A 22440-nucleotide genomic window follows, 5' to 3' on the forward strand; every position below is an offset into this window, starting at 1 on the left:
CTCATTATGCACTCCTAATTTGAGATTTCACATGTCTATATTATGTTTTAGATTAATTATAGCATACCATTCACACTTGAATTACTGACAAAGAATGGTTAATTAAATTAAGTCTGATGATCACTTATACTTGACAGTACAATAATGAAATGCATTCAGGTTATACATTTTGCATGCTAAAACTTTCCTGCAATGATACAATAATAAATACCCAGTTAAATTGAAATAGATTCACTCTGATTTAGAATAAATAGTGTATGTGTGAATGTATAGGTGTCGTGGCCGCCGTTTCCCCGCCAGGCCCACTGGGGGCGCGTGGGCACCCAAGGAGATGGCCACCCAGAAGCAGATGGGGCCAGGGTCGGCGGCCAGTATAAACACCACTCTTTGAAGTTTTTTTGTTCATCAACGCTTGCCTTATTACCTGGATTGATACTGTTTCACACCAACCGCCTGCCCCTGACTATTACTTTTGGATTACCTGTGCCTGTTCTTGTTTATGACACTGATGTTGCCGACTTATTGCTTTTCCCGACTTATTCACTCTCCTCTCTCACACTGACTGTGCTTCATGGTAACGAAATATGCTGCAATGAAATTGAATTTAGAAGCTAATATGAAAGTTGGGATGAATTATTGCTGCTCTCAATCAGGGCCTGTAATCGGGGTCTGTAATTTAGGTAGACTTCAACTGTGAGAGACAGAATGTAAAAACAATTACTCTCCTCTTTTTAAGTTGGATAACTAACTTGCACAATCAGAGGCTGCCAGATACTTTTTTGCCACACTGTATCAGGTAGTAGAAGCGATAAATATTCAAACTCTCTTGTCTAACTTTCATTGTTGATTGGCATTGTATTAAGCAGGTACATACAAACACACATTTTTACACACATAAATGCATATGTACAGCATGGCAGATAAATTAAATGTATGAACATTAAAGTCCACAAAATGCACTGTTAAGTAAAAGTGATTGTTGTTGTGAAACACTGCAGCATGGTGCACACAACAAAATGTGTCCTCTACATTTAACCCATCACCTTAGTGGGCAGCAGTGTGAGGGAACTGTACTTTGCTTATTGGCACCTTGGCTGTTCGGGATTCAAACCAGCAACCATTCTGAATATGGGTACGATTCCTTACCACCTATGCCACCACTGCCTTTGACAGACATATTGAGAGGTCAGGGATTTTATTATGCCATGAGCAGTGGGAGTTGCAAGAGGCTCACACTGCACACACACACATGTACAGACACACAAAAAACATGCCGTACAAGCTCCTTCTGCCCATTCCACATGACACACAGAAATTTCCCATGAATGAGTTTCCTGGTGTTATTGGTCACAGGCATGACAGCAAATGCATTTTTATTGAGGTGACAGAGAGATGGAATCAGATCCTGTTTGTCACTTTTCATTATAAATGCACGCCTCAATGTCATCATAACTGAGCAGTTCCACATCTGGTGGACTAAGCGAATACTGAAAATACTCCCATCGTTACATGTTCTTACGGTTCTTGTCCTCTATCTTCTCTAATGCTGTATTTTTCCTTCATCTCTGAGTATATCTTCTCCCTGCATAACCCCTTCCTGTTTTTTTGTACCTTTAGGCGTCAGAGTTGGGGATGACATCAGCTTTTTACAAGTACATCCTCACAACTATGGTAAGGACATGTCCTCCCAATTGTACCGCACCCATCTCTTTGTTCTCTTCCTCACATTTCCTCCATCTCTTTAGTGTTATGATTTAGAATGCAGTGCAGGAGCCGAACATAATAAATAAGGCAGGGGTGGGTGCACAAGTTGTTCTAAACGAGACAAATGAGAATATCAAAATCTAATGGAGGGCATACAGGGAACCAAGTAGAGATGTTATCCCTGAGCAGCCACTCAAGTCATTTTATCTCTTTTTTTTTTGTACCATTTGTCCTCTCGCTCTTTATCATTCGACTTTCCTCTCTATGTATATTTGTCTCTGCTGCTCCCTTTCACATCCTTTTATAACTTGTGGCTTTATTTATTTTGTTTGATTCTCTCCATATTTTATATCTCCTGCATAACCTGCCTTTTATCTCATCTTATCCAACATCTTGTTGCCCATTAATGTTTCCCTTCTCTGTTTTTCTCAGGATTTCCCATTACTCAGGTTGGATGATATAGTGGATGACCAGTCCAACATTGTGGGATTCTCTATGTTCAATACCAGCCATCCCTTTTACTTAGAGTTCATCAGGAGCCTAAATCTCTCCTGGAGAGAAAGCTGTGATCTGAACCCTTATCCGGGACCGGCGGTGAGGTTTATACATACACACTTGCTCTCTAATTAACTCACAGTGTCTTGCAAGCATAGAATGGGGAATATGGGGAATGAAAAAGGGAATACATTAGGGTGAAAAAAGTATCACAAAACAAAGACTACAAAGACAGAACAAGATTAATGGCAAATGATACTGCTCCAAGTAAAAAAAAAAGACCACAAGGAGGCCACTACACGATAGGCTGTGATTAGCTGTGTGAATGCTGGGATGAATCATATAGAAATCATATCAAAAAGAAATGATAAACAAATGTTCTGTAGGAGTGGCACAGAATCAACATACATACACTTACACTTGTTCAAAGTTGCATTTTTTTAATGGGCAAACTACAGTAAATGCATATAGCCTTTCAAATATAAGAATAACAACATGCATATTTCACCCTGAACTTTAAAGTTCTATGAAATGATGTTCAGAGAAAATATATTTCTCCAGACTTGAATTGTACTTTCAAAGTCACCTCATTTCTAGATTTTAGTGTTTCTCTTTCTTGTTTCTAATTTATTACGATCAATGGCAATACATGGATGACCTTTATGGACTGTTAATGTATAAATTGCTAGTGTAAATATCAGACATGGATGGTTTCGCACAAAACCTCAGTCATAAATTGCCACAAGGGAGAAACCAGGAAACAAGGGGGAAGGTAAAAGGCATTGAAGAAGAAGAATGAAACGGTTGGATCAGGCTTGTAGAGAACTTGTACAGCATGCACTGAGCAAAGACATCACACTGAGCAAAACAAAGGCGTTTAATTTAATCTTGGAGCCAACAAATGAAACAATAAGCACAATGTAAACAGGGAAAACAAATAAAGGCTTAATACCCAGGGAGGGGTGTGATGTAATCTGACTTATTAAGTGTACACATTTATATTACAGCATTGCTATTACATTAATAAGCCTTCACAAATTTGGTGGCCTAATGGAAAACTCCATTAATGAAACTTTCTTTCAGTGTCCCTGCATCAGCATCAGATGAAATATGAAAAATGTGTAAAAAGTATATATAATTTTTAAAAAGTAATGTATTATTTAAATAAAAATTCTATTGAATGTAAATTATCAAGTTGAAGAAAAATATACTGTCAGGGGTTCCTCTAAGGAAAAAAAAAACTTGGAACCCCATCTAGATTACATACACTGACCTAAAACTAGTGCATAATCCTGCTCTTATCTTTCTTTCTTTTATCAACATCCTCTCTTATGGATTCTTTCTGCTTAAATACAGCTATCATCGGCACTAATGTTTGATGCAGTGCATGTGGTTGTGGGTGCGGTGAGAGAGCTGAACCGCAGTCAGGAGATCGGCGTTAAACCTCTGAGCTGCACCTCTCCTCAAATCTGGCAACATGGAACTAGCCTCATGAACTACCTGCGCATGGTGAGTCTTTATTTATGTTTGGTGTCTTGTTTATAGCACACACACACACAGAGTTACAATTTACTTCATTGTAACTCTGTTCCTTTTCTTATTAGGTGGAGTATGATGGTTTAACTGGCCGCGTGGAGTTCAACAGCAAAGGTCAGAGGACCAACTACACACTGCGCATCCTGGAGAAGCACAGAGGAGGACACAAAGAGGTCAGAGGTCATGGTTTCCTTAATTGGTTACTCAATATTTTTTCTGTGTGGTTCAGATTTCTGAGCAGTGCCTCCATTACTGGTGTACATTGTATACATTGTGACATAACAATGTCCATATATAAAGTACATTCTCCATTCAATCTAATTGTTATAGTCCATATGATGAAAAGCATTTGTACCCATAGTACTTTGATCTTTAGGTTCCATTTATCTCTAGCGAATGTCTAGATTGCACTCTCAGCAACATGTAATGTTTTGTCATGCTGTGGAGGTCAGGTCTGCAGAGAAGCTCAGTGAACCAGGCTTATTTATCAAACTGTGAGCTCTGTGAAATCCGGTTGTACCATAATTTCTCTCATGTTCTGCTGTACAGCACTTATTTACTGACCTCAAAATGAATGTCACTTGAGCTTTTATAATGTGTAATGTTACAACTAAAATTAATATAGTTCAATTCAATTCAATTCAAGTGCATTATTGTCAGTACAACAATATACCGTTTGGACATGCTAAAGGAACTTGCAGGCATTTTGAAGTTCTCTTTTCGCATCAAGCTGGTGGATGGTAGTAGCTTAGTGGGTAACACACTTGCCTATGAACCAGAAGACCCAGGTTCAAATTCCACTTACTACCATTGTGTCCCTGAGCAAGACACTTAACCCTAAGTTGCTCCAGCGGGACTGTCCCTGTAACTACTTATTGTAAGTCACTCTGGATAAGGGCGTCTGATAAATGCTCTAAATCTCCATCTGTCCAACCCATACCCCGCACCCCATGCCCCCCCACCTTTCACTTTCACCTCACAAATCTCAAACTAGATACATTTGGCAAATGTGCAATAATAATGGGATTCAGCTCAACCTCTCCCTCTCTCCTGTTTCATTGACCATTAGATCGGGATCTGGTACTCAAACAACACACTGGCCATGAACTCCACCACGTTGGACATCAACGTTTCAGAGACTCTGGCCAACAAGACTCTTGTCGTGACCACTATATTGGTATTTTGTTGAGTTTATTTTGCAGCCATCTTGGTTAGAGACTGTCTTGCTGCAATTCTTTGCTGTTTACACTCTGCAGGAGAATCCTTACGTCATGCGCAAGGTGAACTACCAGGAGTTCCAGGGGAATGATCAGTACGAGGGTTTCTGTGTGGACATGCTAAAGGAACTTGCAGACATTTTGAAGTTCTCTTTTCGCATCAAGCTAGTGGATGATGGGTTATATGGAGCACCTGAACCCAATGGCTCCTGGACTGGCATGGTTGGAGAGCTTATAAATCGGGTATGAACAGATTTGCAGTTGCCCTGGTGTAAAGCATGGTATTTTTTATTAGCATAAAGTGGAACCCTAAGAGGCTAATTATTCGATGGTACACTTCAATTAGTGCATTGCTGTCCCTCTGTGGTGTTCGTCCCTCACCAACCACACACACACACACACACACACACACACACACACACAGACCTTCTCGCACTGGTAGACTCTCATATAATTACCAGTTTGATTAAACTGGACTAATTAGCATACCATGTTAATCAATTATGTCTAAGCGTGAGGAAACTGGACTGCAGTACTATTGCCCCCCACAAATAGACTCTCAATTGACTTTTAACTTATTTTGCATGAAGATTTGTTCAACACTTTCTTTCCTGCTCTGACTTTCTTGTCCATTTAGTCTTATTCCAAGCTTGACATTTTTTTTGTTCTTCTCCCCGTCTTGCCCACTCTTTGCAGAAAGCTGATTTGGCTGTGGCTGGCTTCACTATAACATCTGAGAGAGAGAAGGTCATTGACTTCTCTAAGCCTTTCATGACCCTGGGAATCAGCATCTTGTACCGAGTCCACATAGTAAGGGATCAATTTTTTACCCAAAAATGAGCTTTTATGGATTCTTAGGACTTTTTAAGACTGCATTGCATCATTTGTATTCTCTCTGTGGAGACCTTCATAGTGACTCTTTCTGTAATCTCTCTGTGTAGTATGCCAATTATTTCTGGATGGAATGGTGTGAACAATTAAACGTCATCTTACAATGAATTTGGAGATCCTTTGGAGATCCTTTCTAATAAATGCTGACCTCTTGTGGCTTGGAAAGGAAACTTTTTGATATTTACATGCATGGCTCACTGTTTAGCTTTACAGTGCAAGACAAAACAAAAGTAATCAGCATAGTTATTCTGTCTTGGAATACTGTGCTAATATGTTGTTGTTCTCGTCTCCAGGGTAGGAAGCCAGGATACTTTTCATTTCTGGATCCCTTTTCTCCTGCAGTGTGGCTCTTCATGCTCCTAGCCTATTTGGCTGTTAGCTGTGTTCTGTTCCTGGCTGCAAGGTAACACCAGTATTTTACCTAGCATCTGCTATAGTACACATGCAGCCACTTGCATTAATTTATAGTGTAGGCGACCCAATTAAGACATATAGGTTGTTTACAGAGCTGTTTTTCCCTCACATCAGAAATCCTACATCTTTCTTCTTCAAATTATTTGCAAAGATGTTCCCTGACAGTGGACATTGGTGACACTGGACTCTGTTGGTTATTTAAATGCAATTAGTTACTAGCTAATTCTTTCACAGCAACCATTCTGTAAAAGGGTAAACATTCTGTATAAGGGTAAACATTTGCTTAGTTGTTGCTTAGAATTAATTTTTGGCCATTAATGGTGGAAAAATGTCACTGCACAAGCTGACATGGCCCATGGCTTTTTTTTTTTTATTTTAAGAAGATTTTAACTATAAACTGGGTGATATGTGCTGTATTTGTCTGGACTCTGTTTGGGGGTGGGATAGAGATAATTGGGTAAAATCTTCTGCTGTTTTGTGCTACACACAACGTACATTGTGGCAGGGTGATGGAAGGGACACAACAAATTCCAAAGTTCTGGCACCACAATTAACACAATTTTGATGCTCCTTTTAAGCCTGATTTTAGATTAATTAAGGGATGCTCTGTCAGAAAATGTCTTTCCATGTCACTTATTTAAGAGTCAGATTAGCCTTTAGATTGTATGTAGACAACTTGCCTGACTACAGTCTGGTGTTTCTAGAATTTGTTAAATGTTAAGGTTTTAAAAAATAAAGAGTCACAACCAAAATATTAATAAATAAATTTTCCTTTAATTATAATTATACACTATAATGATTTATTCACTTGGCAACTCTAACAGCAATACCTCGGTCAGTTTTAATTAGCAAAATAATGAAATTAATTAAGTAAAATTTCTCACCTAAAGGGATATTAGCTTTAATATGCTGCATGGTTTTCTGTTCGGTTCGTTCTATTTTTTGTTCAGTTTGTTCATTTCATGTTGAGCTGACCCACAGCGCCACACAATGCAGTGGATTATATGACTGGCAGGGTAAATGAAAATGTAATTGCATGGAAGTTTGCCTTGAAATTTGAAAGTGAAAGTGATGTGATTGTCATTGTGAAACACTGCAGCACACAGTGACACAACGGAAAGTGTCCTCTGCTTTTAACCACCACCATTGGTGAGCAGTGGGAAGCCATGATAGGCGCCCGGGGAGCAGTGTGTGAGGACGGTGCTTTGCTCAGTGACACCTCAGTGGCACCTTGGTGGATTGGGATTCGAACTGGCAATGTTCTGATCACGGGGCCGCTTTCTTAACCGCTAGGTCACCACTGCCCACTAGGCCAATCACTGATCAAAAGCAAAACTGATCAAATTTTACTTTAATTCTGTGCCTCACTTTTAATGGTGACCATAATAGTCTAAAGGCTGGAGAAAGGCGATTCCAGGTTGCTTTAAAAATATCAATGAGTAGTCAGATGCATCACAGCTTTAATAAAAAAAAACTGCTTTATATGTACAAGCTTTTGCTGTTTCCTGAATAATGGATTTTTTTAAATGCTGTGCTTGATTGTGTAAAATGTCTTACCCTTACTCAGTACAACATTTCCAATGCAACAACAATGATGTAAAAACAGGGTAGACTGATGCTAAAGGGAAAAAAAACAATACTTTCTTATATTAAGAGATATTTCATATTTATTCTTAGTTTTATTTAGTTTGCTCATAAACCTCATGTTCATCCTTCTTTCCCTCTTGGCCAGGCTGAGCCCATATGAGTGGTACAACCCCCACCCATGCCTTCGGGAGCGGCGGGACCTGCTGGAGAACCAGTACACGCTGGGCAACAGCCTGTGGTTCCCTGTGGGGGGGTTCATGCAACAGGGCTCAGAGATCATGCCCAGGGCCCTGTCCACACGCTGCGTCAGTGGGGTCTGGTGAGTAAGTGTGTATGCGTGTGTGTGCTCGTGAGAGACTGTTTCTGAGATCCCTTTCTGCTTCTCAACCCTTTAATGCATATCATGCATAAAACCCTTTTGTATACTTTCTGATAAGAGATGAGATGAGATAAGATTACATAAGATAACATAATATATAGTTACAGAATGGATATATACACATTTTGCACATAATAAAACACTATAGTGTATTGGATGTGTGTGTTTGTTAGTGCATGTATATGTGGTCAGCTGCAGGCACTTTGTTGTAGAGTCTGACAGCTGTTGGAAGAAAAGACCTTCTGAATCGTTTGTGCTTGTCTTCGACCTTTTCCACTACAACAATTCTCACATACAGCCAGTATAAAGGGAGATTTGGTGATAAATTCCTCAATGGTAATTTTTTGTTCTGGATGTTATATATATTTGTCTTTCATAGTCCACAATACAGTATTTTGATGAATAAATTACACAATTTGCATACTGAAATTGATACAAATAATTGAACTCAATTAATAAGTATCTATGCGACGGCTGATTTATAGATGGCTGAATGAAGTTCACTTGCTTGATGGCAAGGAATTGGTACTGGATAGGAAAGTATCAAATACCATACAAAAATAACGTGTGTAATGTGTAATGATACGAGTTTGTTAAAGTGAAGTGATTGTCACTTGTGATACATAGCAGCACAGCACACGGTGCACACAGTGAAATTTGTCCTCTGCATATCACCCTGAGTGAGCAGTGGGCAGCCATGACAGGTGCCCAGGGAGCAGTGTGTGGGGACGGTGCTTTGCTCAGTGGCACCTCAGTGGCACCTTGGCGGATCGGGATTCAAACCGGCAACATTCTGATTATGGGGCCGCTTCCTTAACCGCTAGGCCACCACTGCTCCATGATGTGGGCCAGTTTTTGTATGTGTTTACAGAATTTCCATATTTTCTATTTCACCTGAGGTCCTTCCTTTGTTCCTGCATCTGTTCTTTCTCCCAGGTGGGCTTTCACCCTGATTATCATCTCCTCCTACACGGCCAACCTAGCAGCATTCCTGACCGTACAAAGGATGGAGGTCCCGATCGAGTCGCCTGATGACCTGGCAGACCAGACAAACATTCAGTATGGTACCATCCATGGAGGGAGCACCATGACCTTTTTCATGGTACTTTTCTCAGTTTTTGAAGCTTGATTTTGTGTTAGGAATTCAGGTTCTTGCTCAGTGAAGGAAAGATCCATTTTCAGAAAAAACAATTTAGGTGAGAGAATAAGTATTGGAATCATTAGAGGATGTAGTAATCTGTTTAATTGCCCAGATTAATTGCTTTAAGGAAGTGGGGACATTTTGATAATCTTGACTTGGAATTAAAGAAAATGAAAAATGGATACTGCCGTTTTGCTTGTAGAGGTAATTACACATATAATTTGTAACATATTTATAATTTTGAGCCTCCCAAATGTGTGTCTGTGCATATGTGTGTGTGTGTGTGTCTGGGTGTATGACCATATGCTCATTCTGTAAACAGCAGACAACTTTACTCTTGTACTCTTTTATGCTGAGGAAGACTGACAGTGTGAGAGATGTCCAGCAAATGTACAGGGTAGTTAGTGTTTTTGTGTTTTACTACTAGTCGATGAAGAACAGACTTTATTTTTGACAGACTTTATTTTATGCAAGCAGAAATAAACTGAGTAACTAGTGAAATGTCTTACAGCCACAGTTACACATGTGTGCTGTCACACAGGATTTGAACACACAATCTTTCCAAATATTCACAGTATTGGCAACAGATAAACCCAACTGTTAACTAGGCAGACTGATTTGGTGAATTTGTGATCATGGTGGTGATCATCCAAATTAGACCATGGAACCATGGAAGTAAAATCATACAGGTAGGTGCGTGTGTGTTGTTTATCTGGGGAGGAAATGGAAGCAGAATGTGCTGTCGGAAGAAGGAGAACAGGTAGAGGAGGTTGATATTCTGGTCAATCTCCTGCTGGGAAGCATTGGGTCCCACATTCATGTGGATGTTAATTTGACACGTACCACCTACCTGAAGATTGCTGCAGACCACATACACATCACGTCAACAGTATCACCTCCAAATTCCCAAGAACCATGGAATACATCTGCTGCTAGCACCTATCAAGACATGTCTAACAAGTTCTTGATGAGGAGTATATTTTAGTTTCTTGGGATGGACCTAAAATTGTCAGGCAGGTTATTTATTTTACTGGCTGACTGATCATGACCTAGGATTACCTAGGATTCATTGTACTGTTCATTCAGTATTTTCAGAATTATTTGTTAGTACATTGTTGGCCGCCTTTTTCCTGGATGTCAGGGGGGGTTGTGTCATCCATGTTTTCACTGGGCAGGGAAGACCAACCCGGTTCGTGGCCATGATTGAGTTCAGTCAATCCATTTTGCACACCTGGACAGTTCTTGTTTCTTTGCCCTGCAAACCAAACAACTAGCTCCTTCACCATGACCCACAACAGGATTGTGACTGAATTCAATGTGAAAGCTGTGTAAAATGCAAAAAAAAAACCTGGCCTGGGGCCAAATGCATTTTTCATGCCACCGCATAAAAATCTGCAGGCCTGTGTTTCACTGATGTTTCGAGTGACCGTGCCGCTGTTTGAGTGCATATGTTTCAGCTTGTCCTCAATGTTTGTTTTTTATTTTTTGAGTTGGGGGTTGTTTGTGTGCCCGTGAGCTCCTGTCATTCCTTTGTGCTTGTTTGTGTTGGTGTTAAGTGGCAGGGTGCCGGTGTTTGCCTCTGTAGAGTGGAGCTGGCATCTGCAGCAGCATCTGTGTTTGTCGTTGTTTGTTTGAGTGCACACTTGTACTTGTGTTTGTCAGCACATGAGGGCAGTTGTGCAACTGTGAGGGATCATTCTAGACAATGTTTGCTTGGTGTCTGTATCACAATCATTTCTCAAAAATGTCTTTTTGTTTTTTTATTCATGCTATAGAATGTGTTTTTTCTTTATGACAGCTGATGCACCTTCCTTTGCATGTCTTTCACGTCTCTGCAGCCTGTCTGACAATCTCTGTTTTTCACCACAGAACTCGCGCTACCAGACGTATCAGCGGATGTGGAACTACATGAACTCCAAGCAACCCAGTGTGTTCGTGAAAAGCACAGAGGAGGGCATCGCCCGTGTGCTCAACTCCAAATATGCCTTTTTGCTGGAAAGCACCATGAACGAATACCATCGGCGCCTCAACTGCAACCTCACCCAGATAGGGGGTCTGTTGGACACCAAGGGCTATGGCATTGGCATGCCCCTGGGTGAGCAAAACTCAGTTTCTACTAAAAAGATGTGTAGAGCAGCATTTGGCAGCATTGTATGCCTGTGTTTTATGACAAACAGCAGCATTGTGGGGTCTGACACACATATGGATAAGGTGGGGTGGGGTAGGAACAGAAGTTGCTGCAACTGCCTTTTTGTCCACTATGTGTTGTGGTTCTTCCTGCTAAGTCATGTGCAAATAATGTTCACATTTCTGAAATCTCCCACCACCTCCCATCTCTCAGGCTCTCCTTTCAGAGATGAGATCAGTCTGGCTGTGTTGCAGCTGCAAGAGAATAACCGTCTGGAGATACTGAAGCGCCGCTGGTGGGAGGGGGGCCAGTGTCCTAAAGAGGAAGACCACCGAGCCAAGGGTCAGTCAATTCTACACCCACAGCCTGCTCTGTTCACTCTCACTACAGAGGTGTGCAAACATCATAAGGTCATGAGTAACACTGGACTGTTGTAGTGAGCTATGAACGTTAAATATACACATCACAGAGATGCAAATTTCCAGCCAAAAGGTCAAATTAGCATACAAAATATTAATAAAATGATGAACCACAGTTGTGAGTTACAGACTCTAGGGTGCAGGAAAGTGGCGATTCTTTTGTATAGTGTGTGTGAGTGAGCACACAGGATCATAACTAATGTACCCTGTGTGCCGCAGGTCTGGGCATGGAGAATATCGGAGGCATCTTTGTGGTGTTGATCTGTGGGTTAATCATTGCTGTGTTTGTGGCCATTATGGAGTTTGTCTGGTCCACCCGGCGCTCCTCTGAGACAGACGAGGTACGGCCTGACTCCTGCCCTCGCCGAAATCACAGACTCACCCCAGTAGGTCACCATGGCAACACTGCCCCTCCCTCCACTTGTGCGTCATTTGGTGTGTGTATGTGTGCGTGTGCATTACTCTTTTTTGTGGGGAACAGACATCCAGACACTCTGCATCAGAGGTGGATAAAATGCCATGAGATACAGTATGTACCACTTTTCCTAAACGGAGTGGTCTAAAACAGGAATTTTTGTGTACAATATGAAAGGAATGTGGAAACATTCTTGCCAATGATTTAGTGTTTTGATGTAGTTTTATTCAGTCTTATCCACTTCCCAGTTGGTTTAAAATCTGCTAACTGAAGGTCACATCATGTAATGTGCATCATTTTCAGAAAACGTAGGATAATCATAGGATTAAGTTCTTCACTCACATTTACTCTTTATTTCTCTGCAGTGAACATTCTTTCTTAAAGACCCAAGCCATATATATGCAAGTCTGTTCCCCAAAACCAGTAATACAAAAACAGCAGTTCTGAGGCGTTTTGATTGGCTTGTGGAACTGAAGTGTGTAGAGTCACTGTGATTAGGTTTACTGTAGTATTGTGTATAATAAAGCAATATTGTGTTGCCAATATTTGCTTGCTGAATTGCTGTGTGACTCTGTGCTGGTCATTAAAGGCCATGATGTGTTTTCTTTTACATGCCTCACCTGTATTATGGTATTCTGCATTACCATATTTTTATCAAACTCATTGTGTCTTTGCCAATCTTTGTTTAAATCAGTGTTGGTCACCATACCATGACACCTGTTTCTGTATGTGTAAGTACATGATATTATTCTTTATTTTCTTTTTGTTTGTGAAAGCCATTGCATTTTTACTTGTTATGTTTTTTCATTCACATTTAAATCTGTACATCGGCTATAAAAAGTATGTTATTGCAAAACAAATATTACACAAAAATGCAGTTCCATGATATCTATATATCCATTAATGTTATGAAACAACATGTTTAATGTTCAAACATTCACAACACATTGCACTAGACTGGAACCTGGTCCCTTCATGAGTTGTGTTTAGATTAAATGCATTTGTATTCTCATATGTTTTAATCTTTGAATTTGAGCTAAATTGGAAAATCCCCCAACTGACTGGGGAAACATTGCCCCTGGTCTCCACCAATGGATTACATGAAAATGTAGTTACATTTGTGAACGAGGGAAACTCTTGAATACTTTTTAAAGCCTCGCAAACTGTGAAGAATGTGTGTTTGTCGGAGTTATGTATGATAGTTAATTAGATAATACAGTATAGCATTCAGTGTGACTTCATCTTTAAAGTTTACAATTCATGCCATAAACTCATTATAACTGTGCGCTACCATCACAACCAGCTGATGAGTACATGGGCAACTGCATTGACCATCCTTCAGATTTCTCTCCAAATCATAGCATCCCAAATACTTATTAGCTGGTTGTATTGTGTGTTTATTGTGTGTGTGTGTGTGTGAGTTTGTGTGAAGATGTGTGAGTGGTAGTTATATGGATTGTGTGGATAAGTACTGTCATGGTCCAGGGGTAGGTGGATGACTGGGTGGATGAATGGTTGCCGTTCCTCTGATGTCCTGCTGTCCAAAACTTCTCTCCATCATTTCCTGTGTTTGATCCCTTTTGTTTGTTATTTATTTATTTACTGGTCTTTTTGGCCATTTTTCATATTTGTTTTATTTTTATATCTCTGTATTTTTCATTTGCCTCCATCTTCTCTCGGTTCTCTATTTCCCTTTGTCTTTCCATTTCCTTTTTTCTCTTTTTCCTATTTTCCATACAGTTGTCTGTGTGTCAGGAGATGCTGACCGAGTTCCGGAACGCCATTTCTTGTAAGAAGAATTCTCGCTCCCGGCGGCGACGACCCCTCTCCAGCTCAGCAGCCTTGCGCCACCCCACCCGCATCGCCCTTGGTGCCCCACGGCCTCTCCGCCTGGTCCGGGACATGCGTCTCAGCAATGGGAAGCTCTACAGTGGCTCAGGACCTTTAACTGGTGGTGGGGGACCTGGTGGTATAGGCCACTCAGACTTGGGCCCAGGGCCCCAGCGTCTCTTAGACGACCCGCTAGGGGCCAACACCAGCACTCCACCCCCACCCCCACTCTCTGGCACGGTCGCCGTGGCACTGCCAAGAGGCTGCACCCACGTGCGCATCTGCCAGGAGTGCCGGCGAATCCAGAGCCTGAGGACGGCCACCTGCACACGCATCCCACCATCCTCCGCCCCTCTGCCCCGGCTCCCCCCACCCCCTCCACCCTCCTCATCTAACACAGACAGCGAGGGCGGCGGCGGCGGCGGGCCGAGCCCGCGGAGACTGCACCGCTCCCCCTCCCCACATCTCCTGCCTCTTGCGCCAAGCAGCACCAGTACACCACCAGGTGAGCAGGACTGAGAGGTGATAGAGATACAGCAAAAAAATTATGATAATAAAAGACAGATAAATGATGGTGGGAGTGACTCAACGTGAGACACATGAATGTAAACTGGACCACTGACCTCTGCATAGAGACACACTATGCAAATGAGATTATATGGATATTTATCATTCAGCCCTGGTTGGATGAACTTCAGCTGAGACTCTGAGGACACCTGGAGAGGACATCAAAAAGCAGTAGGGAGTGTCTTAAATGTTAAATTTTTTTATTTTGTCCTTGTGGCAGAAAACATTCCACCCTCCTGGTCATCCCCTGTGAACGGTCTCTTGTGCCTCTCCTCCTCCCCCTGGACAACAGACATTTTCTCACCCACTGTGCCATGAATAGAGTGAATTTCTGGTCATGTGACTAGAGCTCCGCCCCTCTACAACATGGCAGCACAGACCGAAGGCAACAGGAGCACATATCATTCACATGTGGAACTTTCATATGGATGAACAGACAAATGACTCTAAAAAATAAGAATTATACCTTTTTTATCAGTTGTATTTTTAATTAGTGTTTCGGGGATAATCATTGTTATTCTATTCAAATGAATGAGAGTGGGGAGGTTTTTGTGTCAGCCTTGGGGATTTTTATTATGGTTTTTGTGTCCTCCCTCACACCCTTTAGTAACTAAATTTACAAATGTGCCAGAAATGGATCACGTTTCATTAAAGTGACACTCATGCCTGCGAAGGGCAGAAATTGTGAATTATGGCGGAGTGGATGTCTCTGGGCCAAAGGACAGGCTTGGTTTGTGTGCCGTTAACCTTATTTTAATCATTCAAAAATAAAAATGTTTGTGTGTGTGCGTGTGTGTCTGTAAAGGGAGAGTGAGAGAGACAAAGAGAGGGAGGCAAAGAATGTATTTAGATCTTGGACTCTCTGTTAATGCGGCTTTGAATCCCTGAATTAGGAGGAACAAACAGACGGTGTTTGATGTTTTTTGTCTAATTAATTTATCTTCCTTCTCACATGATCAGACTATCCAAGATATCCTCATTAGCGGTGTAGATGCTGGTTAAATCAACATATGTTGCAAGACCTTATCTTTTTGGTTCCAAAGAAATTCTAAACCTGTTTCCCACACATGCTGTCCCTGAATCAGTACAGAGGTTATGTGTCTGTGGGTGTGTGTATGGCCATGAGTGTTCAGCATTCTCAAAAAGAATGGAAACAGATGTTCAAGATACATCATTTTTAAATGTGCTCCTTTTTTGAATCATACATTTTGAGCATACATCAATGTCAGGGTTAATAATTCTTGGTGTGATTGAACCTTACAGACATAATTTTGTGCTTCTTTCATGTCTGTTGTTGGCGTAGTTGCTTTCCTGTTGCTGATGTTTCCCTGTCATCTTTTCGTTCCAATCAGGTGAAAGAACACAGAACAGAATTTGCATACAGGTTCAAGGGAGAGTCATTGCTTTTCTTCTGTTTTCCTTTCTTTTATTTTGTTCTCCATTATCTCGCCATTTTACAGAAACTAATTCTGGAATCATCCCACAGAGTGCTTCTAATCTCATGTACTAAATTCCAAATCCCACTGCCTGCTTGAAGGTCTTCGCATACTCTCATAGATAGAGTCCTTAATTATTAATTCTAGTTCGGTTCATGTATTTTAATTCTCTGTTTTAATGAGTAAGAATGAGTTATGCACTCTGCTGAGCCCTGTGATTTTCCTTCTATTCGATATGAACATGTTAAAAAAAAAAATGTGATTGTGAAAATTGGTCACATATTTAAATTCCTTTCAAACGTTTGTCTTTTTATCATAAACAAACTATTTCCTTAAAAATAAGGTTTTGATAATTTAATTTTACATTCCTTCTTTAGAAAGTTTTCTTGCTCTACACATCACAGCAACAATTCTGAACTCTGAATAAATAAGAATTTAAAAAATAATTTTAGCCAGTAGACATATTACCGATCACATGGTTTACCACTCACGGGCACTGCTGTTCAGTGATGAGAGTTACTGGTTGACACAGAATTTGCCAGGCACATACAAGCATGAGAGCACACAATAAGAGAGTTTGCAAACATCTGTTGTTTTCCTGTATTTGTGCTGAACACATGTCATCTCATGCACAGTTTCTTCTCAGTTTACCAACAGTGGCCCCATGCAGATGAATTATAGTTATGTAATTACAGATTATCCACCCAGCATTTCAAAATGTTGCTGCAGAAGACAGAAGTCGATTTATTCCATTGATAGCAGTAAGTTAATAAGTTGACTGGGTGCTCTAAGGTCAACCCTCACATACCACCACACCTTTACAAAACCATCATATTAGATATAGGTGAGGTGACAAAGTCAATTAAATCAATTTTTTTTGTATGAATGTTTTCTAATCACATAAAATGAAATGGTTGTATGAAAAACATAAATAATATTTTGGGGGCACTGATTTTGTTGTTTTTTATTTCAAAATTCTTTGGGATAAATGGGATGTAAATGGGATTAAAAATCAGGTAATAAAATTGTTATTATTATATTATTGGCACATATCAGTGTAAAGGGTATTAGGGGAGAGATTTTTAAGTTTGGCAAGCTGTCCATCCTCTTCATAGTGACCACCTGATGTTAAAATTATAGATAAACTCTTTTGGAATAAAAATATTCAAACGTTAAACAATTGTATTGTGTCTTACATGTACAGACTGATATTGGGTCAGATACATTACATTAGTAACATCTGGTGTAAGTTCAAGGAGCTTCAGCTGAAAGAAGGCAAATTGTTTGGTGGCTATGACAACAACAAAAGTCAAATTTTCTCTATGCATGAATAGTTTGATAGGCACACATTTTAGATTTATATTATATAAGTGAAAATTTGCATTAACAAAAAATACATTGAATGGAAAAAAAAAGTAAAAGGTGAGAATGAGAAACCGTGAGAGTGGTATGCAGTTGAGAAAGGATGCTGTGACTGATGTGCACTAGATGGCACTGATGAAACGTTTGAAGCAGTGTAGGAAGATTCGGTCTATATCACAAAAATCCCTGTGTTCTGTACATGATCGAACCTTTATTGTGGATAACTTCACAATGAAAACATGCAAAGTGACATTCAATACAAAATATATGTCAGTACAGAGATACTTGCAGATGGTGGCCTAGCGGTTAAGGAAGCGGCCCTGTAATCAGAAGGTTGCCGGTTCGATTCCTGATCCGCCAAGGTACCACTGAGGTGCCACTGAGCAAAGCACAGTCCCCACACACTGCTCCCCGGTCGCTTGTCATGGCTGCCCACTGCTCACTCAGGGTGATGGGTTAAATGCAGAGGACAAATTTCACTGTGTGCACCGTGTGCTGTGCTGCTGTGTATCACATGTGACAATCACTTCACTTTATTATTATTATTATTATTATTAATACATGTGTAGGAATAATGATGAGTGTGGTGAAACAGTCATTACAGGGAATGCCACTAGAATCAGGTAATGAATTCTTTATGCCTCACAATTACAGTCTAACGTAATTTTAATATAAGGATTTACATTCTTTTAAATAATAAAACCAGTTATGCTTTAGAGTTATTGCAACGTTATTGTGCATTATTAATTTATGCAATCTGAGTATAAAATATGAAAACAATGTCTACAAAATAAATATATTCCTAATTAATAAAAAACTGACAAATTCAACCATTAAACTGTCATCCACGTATTGCATACTGACACCTTTGCTGTCAAAATGATGATTACCTCAGAGAAATTTGCATTATGCATATGTTATGATCCTTAAGGCATTTGCAAATAGTAAAACAATGTGGTGAAGAGGACCAGGAAAGTTGTCCTCGTGGAGAAGCAAGTAGGCACGCCTAAAAGAGGAGAAATCACAGACCAGAATTAACACATGTCGGTGATAAACCCAGCAACAAAACTGGGAATACAATACCATTGCACTCAACTGGCCTGATTCTGTGAGTTTAGAGTAAAAACTGAGACAGAGACCTACCATTGACCATCAGTGTCTGCACAACAGAACTGCTGTGTCCTGTAATCTGATTCCAGGCTGTGCAGGTGTAATTGCCAGTATCACCACTGCTGGTCTTTTCTATGGTAAATGTGGCTGAAGTCACATGTTTCTCCTTGCCATTGAATGACCAAGAGAAAGTGGCTGGTGGCACAGAGACAGCAGAACAGACAAACGCCACCATTTCACCCACGTTCACCTCCTTCGTTCCATTGATGGTTACATTGAGGGGCCCAACTGTACAAGCAAAGAGAAACCAATAACTTGATGGGAATTATTAGATTGTAGTATTATTAGATTGTAGTATGATAATAGGATCATGCTTCAGTGGACACAAATTACAATGAGGTTTGGTTTAGTGTATATTATGTTTCTGACTTTCTAAAATTGTCTATTTTGTTTCATGTCAAGTGTTTATTCAAACTCACAGTTCACAGTCATGGTGTAATTTGCTGTTTTCAAACTGATGGCATTGCTGAGTCTGCACTGATATTCTCCACTGTCTGTTCTCTCCACCGGACTGATGGTCACCGTTCTGTTATCATATGAGAAGCTGGTTCTGCTGTTGTGTATCAGAGGGTGATCATCCTTGCTCCATTCTCTCACAATGTTGCTGCCATTAGCTTCACAGGTTAAAACGGCTGTACTTTTGCCAGCTAATAAAGGGTCTTTTGGACCTCTGATTGTGGCTTCGGATATGGGAACTGTAATTCACGCACAAAAAAAAAATATATATATATATATATATATATATGGTGCAATCTAAATTCCAAAAATGACATACTGAATACTGTACAATACAGCACTGTACCTGTCACAGAGAACTCATGGGTTGCAGAATCTTTAACATTTGTGACTCTGTTCCATGCTGTACAGGTATAATTGCCAGTGTTAAATCCACTGGCCTTCTCTATGGTAAATGTGGCATTGGTCACATCTGTCTCCTTCATATTGAATGACCAGGAAAAATTTGCTGGAGGCTCAGATGCAGCCGAACAGGTGAATGTTGCTTTGAGCCCATTGTTCACTTCCGTAAGACCACTTATCTTGACATTCTCTGGTCCATCTATAAAACCAAGACAGGATGTGAATGTAATACGTTAGTGGTGTAGTAGATATTATCTGTTCTGACATTGTGAAGTGAATTTCTCTGATCATCTTGTCACAGTGGCACCTGAAAGTGGGTGGGATGTATCAGGCAGCAATTTTAAGCTAGAAGCAGAAACATTGTGGGATGTTCTGCAGTGGTCACCTGAAAAGGTGAGTGCTGCACCATGGTTTATTGGGTATGGCCAAGGCACCAACTTTCAAGTAACTGGACTTAAAAGATTTGCTATTGATGGCTCAGTGCACATTCAGAGTGCTAGTGGATTCCATGCCTTCAAGGTTCAAGGCTATTTTGGTAGCAAAATGGGTGGTAGTACCCTAGTGGGTAACACAATCGCCTATGAACCAGAAGACCCAGGTTCAAATCCCACTTGCTGCCATTGTGTCCCTGAGCAAGACACTTAACCCTAAGTGTCTCCAGGGGGACTGTCCCTGTAACTACTGATTGTAAGTCGCTTTGGATAAGACGCTCTGGCGTCTGATAAATGCTTTAAATATTAAAAATGGATCATAATCCTATGGTTGATTGGTGTTTATCAAATGTCACATAATTAAATAAGTATTTACAATAAAGTATATATATATGGAAAAATTGTGGCATTTGATTTTGACTATATTATTTAGTGCAAGTGAAGTGATTGTCATTGTGAAACACTGCAGCACAGCACACATGCACACAACAAATGTGTCCTCTGCTTTAAACCATCACCCTTAGTGAGCAGTGGGCAGCCATGACAGGTGCCCGGGGAGCAGTGTGTGGGGACGGTGCTTTGCTTAGTGCCACCTCAGTGCCACCTTGGCGGATCGGGATTGGAACCGGCAACCTTCTGATTACAGGGCCACTTCCTTGACCACTAGGCCACCACTGCCCCTGAGCATGTATAAACATCAAATTAACAATCATGACTTCAATGTTGCCAGTTGTGGTCAACTAAATAAACTATACTAACCCTAACCCTTCTATATTCTTACATTAAGTACAACATAATGAAATTACAACATGTTTGGTCCATAGGAAAATTCTCACAAGCTTGTTTAAAGGCTTCACTATCTCAGTAATACTGTTTGTTTTTAATAATATATACATAATTATTCATAAATGTGACTGTTTTTGATATAAAGAACATTGTGTTTACCATCTGGGCTATAGTTGTACATGATGTTTTTTGTATTTATGTCTCAGAACATGTTGCAGTGGTTGGCAAATTCATATTTATAAAAAATCACATAAAACACTTGCCACGCCGTCAAGCTATCAGAAATCTACACTGCTAGAGTCTTGCTGCATAAAACTAAACTAAACAGAGCCAAGGTGCAAAAACATGTCCTTCAGTCCCGATTAGTCTGAGTGTTCCAATGTTGCCATAGCAACATTCCAATCTTTTTCTTTCGTTCACATATTTTGATCATCTATGATTCACAGCAGGAAAGGATTCACATAGTTAGGAAACAGGGTCACGTGTTCGGCTTTTGAACTCACAGTTGACCACCATGCTGTAGTTTGCAGCGGTGGTGCTGACGGGGTTGCTGAGTTTACACTGGTAAACTCCCGCGTCATCTCTCTCCACAGTGCTGATGAATACTGTTTTGTTATCAGATGAAAATGTGGTCCCATTGCTGGGATGCAATGGTTGACCGTTCCTCGTCCACTCAGTGGTTACGATAGAGCCAGTTCCTTCACACGTCAAGTTGGCAGAACTTTTCCCAGCAAGCAGTAAAGACGTTGGGCCTTTTAGCATAGCACTGGACAATTCCTCTGAAACATCAAACAGAAACAATATGAAGCTATAATTCTGGTTATGAAGCTGTGCTGCTTGAATTTGAACAGCTAACCGTTAAAATTAATTGACTTATTTATGAAATATATCTCACTCCTCTGAAGCTGCGGAAATGGGAAGGAATAGACGAGGTCACTCACCATACACACGAAGGGTGGTCCTTCCTAGCATCTGTGGCCCCAGTGCCGGTATGATGCTCACAGAATAAATGCCAGAGTCGTTTTGTCTCAGATTTCTGAGCTCCAGCGAACCTGTGCTTACTTCAAGAAAGATCCTGCCTTCATACTTTGATGCGGTGGTGTTCCCAGCGTTAGTATGTGTGATGATATTAGTGTTATTATAACTCCAGGCCACTGATAAGAATGGCTTAGGTGAGGGAATAATATTTGTTTTAAACATCACATTTTTTCCTATTGCTCCATTTAAGGATCCAGTGGGTAAAACATCCTGACTCAGGCAATGTCCTAAAGGAGAAACCGCCATTAATGTTGCATTCATTGGTACAAATGTGGCAAATCAATTTCCGCCATGTTAAAATGCAATTTTATCATTACTCAGTATGTACACACACCTTATCAAAACCAACAAAAATTCACGCCCTGCTGCTAACGACCTAAACTGTCACAAAACTATTAAAGCTACCCACTGTTTCAAATGTATAAATATACATATTTGAATTCATTATTTTATATCAAATATATATATGTGATTTCTGTTTCATCTCAAATTCTCTTTGAATAATTTTCAGAAAAGACTATATTTATGATACATTTCTCAAAAAGAGAGGTTAGGAAGTACATTATTTTCCCAGAGAGCACATTTTTTTTTATTTATATTAAGTATTCTGAAAGAATAATGTATATCCTTGTTCTA

The 22440-nt window shown here is 40.3% G+C and overlaps 2 protein-coding genes across 5 annotated transcripts in view; one reads left to right on the plus strand and one right to left on the minus strand.

Moving 5' to 3' along the window:
• grik5 (glutamate receptor, ionotropic, kainate 5) overlaps window positions 1-17336 on the plus strand; it is a 53155-nt gene extending 35819 nt beyond the window's left edge. For 2 of the 4 annotated variants that reach the window (XM_028979049.1, XM_028979048.1), the window contains 14 exons: window positions 1618-1671; window positions 2137-2298; window positions 3556-3708; window positions 3804-3908; window positions 4805-4912; window positions 4992-5195; window positions 5649-5762; window positions 6137-6246; window positions 7990-8163; window positions 9160-9325; window positions 11234-11459; window positions 11706-11834; window positions 12131-12297; window positions 14067-17336. In XM_028979049.1, coding sequence (XP_028834882.1) covers window positions 1618-1671; window positions 2137-2298; window positions 3556-3708; window positions 3804-3908; window positions 4805-4912; window positions 4992-5195; window positions 5649-5762; window positions 6137-6246; window positions 7990-8163; window positions 9160-9325; window positions 11234-11459; window positions 11706-11834; window positions 12131-12297; window positions 14067-14675 — 2481 coding nt within the window. In that variant the 3' untranslated portion in view covers window positions 14676-17336. Of the gene's footprint in view, window positions 1-1617; window positions 1672-2136; window positions 2299-3555; window positions 3709-3803; window positions 3909-4804; window positions 4913-4991; window positions 5196-5648; window positions 5763-6136; window positions 6247-7989; window positions 8164-9159; window positions 9326-11233; window positions 11460-11705; window positions 11835-12130; window positions 12298-13020; window positions 13058-14066 lie in introns of all 4 variants that reach the window. The other 2 variants (XM_028979051.1, XM_028979050.1) reach the window with 2 other exon arrangements.
• A 1111-nt stretch (window positions 17337-18447) lies between these two features.
• Window positions 18448-21966, minus strand: LOC114789926 (carcinoembryonic antigen-related cell adhesion molecule 5-like). The gene is made up of 6 exons (XM_028979407.1): window positions 21708-21966; window positions 21270-21545; window positions 19494-19748; window positions 19111-19386; window positions 18665-18919; window positions 18448-18527 (listed from the first exon to the last, which is right to left on the minus strand). Exons 1-6 carry the CDS (start codon window positions 21964-21966, stop codon window positions 18448-18450), a joined length of 1401 nt encoding a protein of 466 aa, XP_028835240.1.
• Between the last annotated feature and the right edge of the window lie 474 nt (window positions 21967-22440).

The sequence above is a fragment of the Denticeps clupeoides genome, chromosome 5 (genome assembly GCF_900700375.1).
Source record: "Denticeps clupeoides chromosome 5, fDenClu1.1, whole genome shotgun sequence".
NCBI lineage: Eukaryota > Metazoa > Chordata > Actinopteri > Clupeiformes > Denticipitidae > Denticeps > Denticeps clupeoides.